Below are 7,564 nucleotides of genomic sequence, written 5' to 3'. Positions count from 1 at the left end.
AGTAGCTTCGATCACATGAGTATGCATTCCTGCATGCATGCGTTCACACACACACACACACACACACACACACACACACACAAACTCACAAACACTTGACCTTAAAATTTCAGGCTCGTAAGTATAAAGTTATGGTTGCAATGTGGTGGGCACAGCTTGAGGACAAATGAACTGATGGACCAACAGAATGAGATGGTGTTGCAAACCCACACCGCTGAAAAAGAAACCTCTGCTGAGTCCAGAGATGCCTCCCATAAGAGTCTACAACCAGCGTTTCATAAATTATGAAAGGGGGCATGGCTAAAACATAGGGGCGGGGCTAACACACACCAATACAAAATTAACTCACTGCTGAGTGCAATGATGCCTCCCACAAGAGTCTATGACATATAGCTCAAAAGGTAAGAAAGGGGGTGTGGGTAAAGTATAGGGGAGGGGAAATGTCTGCTTAGACCAGTGATGACTCCCAAGAGTGCCTAAAACAAACAGCCCCTTTTGTTAGAGGCCACTCCCACTGCCACACCCTCTGTTAGCATGGACACAAACTCATTCCTTCACATACACACTCACACTTGACCTCTGTTCCAAATTTCAGCCTCCTAGTGCAAAAACTGTGGCCGCCAAAAGGTGGGGACATTTTTGTGGACCAACAAACCGACCAGTCGACCAGCAGAGTGGGTTATGGAGCTAAAAATACAAGCTACCTGAATCTGTGCTTGCTGCCCTGGTGTGACAAAAACAGGGGTGTGAGACCTCAAAAACACAAAAGCAACTAAATGCGAGACTGAGAGACTAGCGCCCACCAAAAGAAGAAAAATTATCTGAAAAAAGTAAACTGGAGGTCCCAGAATGAGGGAAAAAGAAGAAACAATCCAGTGTCAGTTCACTGAAATATTTTTGTTTGTAGGCCTTGGAAGACGTGCCTATGATTTGTTAGTATTTCCCAAAATATATCGTCTGTAAGAAATAACTGAGCTTTTCTTTCTCTTTTTTATGGATTTTCTTTTGGCAATTTCTGCTTTATTTGATAGAGGCAGCAGAGAGAGACAAGACAGACAGGAAAGGGAGAGGGGATGATATACAGCAGAGGGCTTGGGCTGGGTTCAAGTGAAAATTCACTTGAAACAAGTGGAAATTTGCTTGTTTCATTGGCAAAATTTGCCAGTGGAAAAAGTGAAAATTCACTTTAAATAAATGAAAATTAGCTAGAAACAAGAAACAAATTTTGCCAATGAAACAAGCAAATTTTCACTTGTTTCAAGCAAATTTTCACTTGAAACAAGAGACAATTGTCTAAAAACAATTTACTTCTGAGGTGATCGTCTTATTTTAAGTGTAATGAGATATTTTGACTAGTAATAAGACATTTTTGACTTGAAATAAGACAAATAATCTTGGTAAGATTTTGAGTTTTTGCAGTGTATTGGCCACAGCCAGTCACACAACAGAAAGCTACATGTTGAACGTGAGCTGCTGTGTTCATTTTTTGTTAGCAAAATAATGATTTGAGTGGGAAAGTGGCAGCAGAATTCAGTCAATCCAGTTCCATTTAAGAGGGGAACATGCAGATAATAACCATCAAGTTTTAAACGCAGCTCAAATCATACTGACAGGTATGATGATGTGAAAACCCCATGGAATTTCCCCACACAGAAAATATGCTGGATCCACAATTCCATATTTGGGCAAAGGCTTATAGAATTCTGAGGCCTACAGGAACTGAGAAAATGTAAATGAAAAACAAATAGCTCTATTGGTAGGAGTTAGCAGTTGAATGTATTTTTGTATACACTTGTTTTAATGTGTTTTTGCTCTGTAAGGTGACCTTGAGTGTCATGAAAGGTGCCACTAAATAAAATGAATTATTATTATTATTGTTGTTGTACTTAGTAGTTAGAATAACAACACAGTGCAGTTTCTGTTTTTCTTCTCTTGCCTGGATCCTCAGCCAATCGGAATGCTTTCTTCAGCGATGGCCTCCACTACCACCACAGATGACGGCCAGTTGGGCCAGTCCAGGAAGGGCTGATGGTCAGCTGGGTGTGTCAGGCACATCTTTTGTTTTATGTAAAACAAGCATGTCGTTTTTGCATTCCAATATCTACGTTTGAGAACTTTTTTTTTAACGCTTTATATTAAGGTCCTTGTAATAAATGCTAGTTAATAGGTAATAATAAGTGTTAATAAGTGTTAGAAGACTATGTGTATCAATAAAAGCATAATAATTTTTTTTATAAGCACCCAAAAAAAGTTGTTAACACTTTGTGGACTGCTTATGGACTTAATAAGTCTTATGCTGTGGCCCGGTAGCTTACCTAGTAGACAGCGCATAACTCTTAGAAAGGCTGAGTCCTGACCACCGTCCTGGCTTCAAATCTGAGACCAGGCCATGTCCTGCATGTCCTCCTCTCTGTCTCCCCTCCCTTTCCTGTCTCTCTCTACTGTCACTATCAAATAAAGCAGAAATGCCAAAAAATAATGTTTTCCGTCACCATCCTAGGAAACAAAACCTCGCTATCAGAGGTTAGCCAAGGAGGAGGTGCCAACTTTGAATGCTGGGTTTACAAACCACAACCAACATATCCTGCTCCTTCTGCCTTTAAGGTCAGGGAAAGGTCAAGTTTAACTATACTCAACTTTGACCACATGTAGTGCTCTTTCCAGATGTGGAAGCTGTGAAAAGCACAGTTACTGTTAATAAATACATAACAAAAGATTAATTAACATTAATAAGCACTGTTCTTACTTTAGATCCAGTAACTACAAACATGTTAATAAATCCTTTATTACACTTTATTAACAGTTAACTATGCTCATTCCAGATGTGGGAGCTGCAAAAGGCCTAGTGTTTATGAATGTCGTATGATAAATGTATCTATGATGCTGCTATCAATACACTTATGAACACTAATTCATGTTATAACCATCTTATAAAAGACCTTATAAGGACCTAATTACATTTTAACTGACACTTACTTCAAAGACCTTTATATAGGGATTTTAGATAACATTAAAATTCCCGGGATGAAATTACATTGCTACAGCAACAAAGTAATTCATCAAGATAGGATAATGAATAGAAGCACCCAAATGGAAGAGAAACACACACACACACACACACACACACACACACACACACACACACACTATAAATAAGCCTATTTGCGCAATTATATCGGCCCTAATGTATGCTTCTGCTTCCAGTGCAAGAGAGGATTACTGGAGGAACAAAGTGGGCACTTTCCATTGGTACGTACTACAATTGACACATTGAGGCTACCAAGATAAAGTGGCTCTCCTTAGAGGGTGCAGTGATAGATTATGAATGCAATACGGAGACAATCATGTTCAGAAATCCAGTAAAAAAAAAAAAAAAAAAAAATCAAAACTGCAGAGTAATTAACATGCAATGGCAAACTTATTGAATTGCCTAGACCTACAGTACAGCCAGCTGCATATAAGAAGCCCTATTTCCTTGTCAGTGCGTAATCTGCCTGAAAATGCTAAAAAGAAGCGCGATTTCTGATATAATAATTATCATGGAACAGCCCACACTTCCATGACCCTGTTAAACCAGGTTGAAGCTACAAGTTCAATTGTTTAACCACTAATCCTGCTTTGTGGCCCCTGGCCCTTGGTTAACCACCATGTGTTCTGGAAAAAAAGCATAATCTTAAGCTCCACTTGAACTGAACTTTACAGGGTAAGCATCAAGGTTAGCAGCATGATTCTGGTAAAGTAGAATCTGTGGAGTACATCAAAACGTCTTTCCTATAAAAACAGGTGAGCTCCATAGTAACAAGGCTCTGCACACTGAGGTTTAACTCTACTAATGGAATTATTATTGCATCTGGTGTAGCTTTGCCTCTCAGAAATATCTCTACAGCTAAAACACTAGTCTGTGACTTCTTCCTCGCTAAATTGTATGATCCCTTTGTTAAAGAAACTGCCAGGTCCGTTGTAAGAAACAGATCCCCTCTTCCCAAAATTGTCCAATTCCTTCCTGTGGTTTTACACGTCAGGTAGCAGTTATAGTGGCCGGGGTTGATGAAGCCCCGCTGTCTCCGGACTGAGAGCGGGACTGTGCGTTGCCTTGGTGGGACTCCAGTTTCCGAGAGAAGCTTGGACAGCCTTGCGGTGGGCCAGTCTGTGTGTGATGGAGAATCCAGCATTTCCCTCCAGTTGGGACAGCACCACAAGCACCTGTCTGAGGGAGAAAAGGTTTCATTCACAGATTCCACCTCTCAGTGGATCTAACATGTGTTGTAGACCTGCTGATGTATGACTGAATGCCATGCCTATTATTCGCTGCCGTCTCTCTAATCTTGCACAGGGCAACTCACTCAGGTCACTTGAATATGGCTGGGGGAGGACATGTATGAGTGTGTACGAGCCCAGGGCTTTTCAAATATTTCCATGTTCTGAATCCCCAAGTTGACTCTCATTAAACCCTGGACCCACAGTTGAAGTGCTTTTGCCCTCGGGTCTCTATTACGAAAAGATATTTTGGTTTTATTAATTATGGAACGTCAAGGTATCATACTTGTCAAATAAATTCAAAGAGGTGAAATTAAAACATAATGTTAGAATAATCCCTTGTATGTTTTTGTGCTGACCACTGAAACCTGAGCAAATTCACTTGATTTCTTTCAAAAACATGGGAAGAGGGCAATTCGCAAATTAGTGAAACAATGAGCAAAAAAGGAAAACCACTACAAGAAAATTACAAAACAAATACCACAAAAACTGAAGAAAAAAAAAGAAATTACAAGGAAATCAGCATTAAATAAATGAATAAATCATTAAAATTGGCAAAATGTTAACAGAAATTTAGCAAACAATATTTTAAAAATAACAAGAAAGCTATACTTAAAATTATTAAAATGATACATTTAAAGATCAGTGTTTCTGGATCAGATTTGTGTTTTAATGCATGTAAAAGCATTATTCCTCATTTTGCTGAGGACCCCCTGGAAGACCCTCAAGGACCCCTGGGGGTCCCCGGATCCCACTTTGAAAACCAGTGTGCTAGTCTACTCAGACGAAACAACACACCTCATACATGATGTGATAAAGCTTTGGTGGCCATCCACATGGGACAACAGGTATAGAATATGGGCTGAAAAATCCCTGAAGACAATGTTTGATAAAACAGAGTTGAAGTCTTTTTTTCATGCTCCAAAATGACTTTGAACTTCCTCAGAGTGACTTGTAAAGGCTTACTTACAAATTAGGAATTATATCACAAGTCACAGGGACTGGAAATTAGATAGAAGGAATCCAACTAACCAACTTTTTATTAGTATAGTAGAAAACATCTACCAACTACAAAGCATGTTTCTCACATTTATGGAAGATTGGTAGCAGATGTGGCAGAAAATATAATGAACTTCAAAGAAAAATGGGAGCTGGAATTCAACATAATTATTGAGGACAGGATATGGGAAGTTTGATGTCCCAACTGTCACAAAAAAAATTAGTTGGTAAATTTAAAGAGAATTTGACTGGAAATTGAAAGTTAGGTTTAACATTCTACTTAATTTGTCTTTAATTGTTAAAGTCCCCTCTGTTGCATTGTGCGGGAGGACATGCTGAATGTCCACAGATGCAGGTGCAGTATTGAGCTTTGCGGGTTGTGGTCAGATACAAGGTTGCAAAACTGGACCCCGTAGACATTTATTTTGGGAATGCTGAAAACTACAAGCCTTCAGGCAAAATATAAAAGAGGAGACTGATAAAATTATGGGAATCGGTATACCCTTAAAAAGTGTTTGCATTGCGAGGAAGCATACTAAAGCTATGTATGGAACAGAGATGTATTACTCCTATTAATTGCCATGAAAATGATAACAGTAAATTAACAAAGGAACACCCACTAACCATGAGTCTGTGGTTGCAGAGACTCAAACATCTTTAAACAATGGAGCATATGACAACAATCCTACAACTAAAAACTTACATTTTTATGCAAAGATGGACTCAAGTTATACTGTACTTGGGCATGTAAATGAGGAGGCTATGTCGTGACTTGCTATCAAGATATGTATGTGCCATGATAATCTGTCATGTCAGCTGCTTATTTATTTAATACCTCCCTCTTCCTTTCCTTCTTTTGGCTTATTTTTATTTTGTTTGATAGCTGTTGTCTCTTTCCTTTGGTTTTCTTACTCAAGAGTGAGGCCTTATGTTAAAAAATGTTCTCAGTTAAATGAAAAAGAAAACAAATTAAAAAAATCGTGGTGTGAAGCAGAATTTCAGCTGTAGTTTACCTATGAAGAGGAGGGATGCTGTCAATGGTTTTGAGGCTGCTGCGGGTTGACACCACATTGAAGCTGTCGCTACAATCACAGGACACATGGAGGTGATGTCTGGGGTGTCGGTTCTCCACCATGACGATTAGCCCTGCCCAGCCATGGGTCAGGTAGTAGCAGGTCATCCCCTCTCGGCCCTGGCAAACACAATAACTTGATGGTAGACAATAAAGCTTACACTGGTAACCATGGTTATGGGACCCAACAGAATGATTCCCACATGGATATCACCCCATGGCAGAGGGATACACTGAAGGCAAAATTTTCCTGATTCACTACTGTGTGCACCTGCACGTGCATCATATAATTGGGGTGAGCCTATAAAAAAGGCTGCTTCCGAACCCCAGCTTTCTGCTGTGCACACCTCAGAGAGGGGAACTCCCCTCAGAAGATGACCCTTGAAGTGGCCATCCCTCTAGTAGAACATGCCACAATGCCCTCTGGCACCTGCCTACCAGCCAAGTGTTACGTCAATCTAATGGTGTCCACTATCCATAGGGACTGCCTCTGTAATTCCCCACGCACATGCACCTGCCACAACATACAAAGACCTGGTCTGTTTTACTAGTCTCCTACGTGCAACTTCAATAAGCCTCCACAGCCCAAACAGGGTAAAGTGTGCAGGTCACCAACCCCTGAGGGTGGACAGTGAGCAGATCTGTTTACCAACCACCAACCAAATGTCCGGGTGCCAGCTTGCAGTCCTCCTGGACGCTCTGGAAGTGTGTCATGGCTCACAGACTCCGCAAACAACTGAAACTCTATGCACACCACAAGATTCTTGGTACAGATTATTCCTTGTGCACCAGGAGGAAAATGCTTGCCACTGCACCTGATATGCAGTATTAATAGATGGCACACTGCAGTGTGGCTATAATCCCTCCCTGAAGGCCTAGTTGTGAGCATTGGTGACAGTGTTCAGAAACCAAACCCAGAGGTTGAGGTGCTCTGGTTCTGGGTGCCACAAGGAGCCTCTGGCCTATGACAAGAGAGCAGGTCTCAGGGGCAGAAGCTAACGGGTCCTTGCCAGCAGAAGGCTGAACCATGGCCAAAATGGATTCCAACCTTGGTCCTTCTAACCTTGTTCTGTCCAGGACAGCTGAGATCAAGTGAATAGGTTAAAAGGAATACAGCAGTTGCTCTGGCAAATTGTGAGCAAGAGCAAGAGGTCCTGGGAAATCCCTGACTGAAAACCAAAGGGACCAATCAGTGTTCTCTGTGAAGGCAAAGAAGTCAACCTAGGATTTGCTGAA

General features: G+C 40.8%; 1 protein-coding gene across 1 annotated transcript in view; it reads right to left on the bottom strand.

Moving 5' to 3' along the window:
- Window positions 1-4,028: 4,028 nt before the first annotated feature.
- The window catches only part of LOC115363021 (calpain-15-like), a 34,519-nt gene continuing 30,983 nt past the window's right edge, over window positions 4,029-7,564 (bottom strand). The window contains exons 11-12 of the mRNA XM_030057087.1: window positions 6,270-6,448; window positions 4,029-4,207 (exon numbers count right to left, since the gene is read on the bottom strand). Of these exons, the coding sequence (XP_029912947.1) occupies window positions 4,030-4,207; window positions 6,270-6,448 (357 nt within the window). The 3' untranslated portion in view covers window position 4,029. The remainder of the gene's footprint in view (window positions 4,208-6,269; window positions 6,449-7,564) is intronic.

This window comes from Myripristis murdjan, chromosome 8 (genome assembly GCF_902150065.1).
Source record: "Myripristis murdjan chromosome 8, fMyrMur1.1, whole genome shotgun sequence".
Lineage (NCBI taxonomy): Eukaryota > Metazoa > Chordata > Actinopteri > Holocentriformes > Holocentridae > Myripristis > Myripristis murdjan.
Note: the sequence above shows the minus strand (reverse complement) of the source record. Positions and strands in the feature narration are given on the sequence as shown.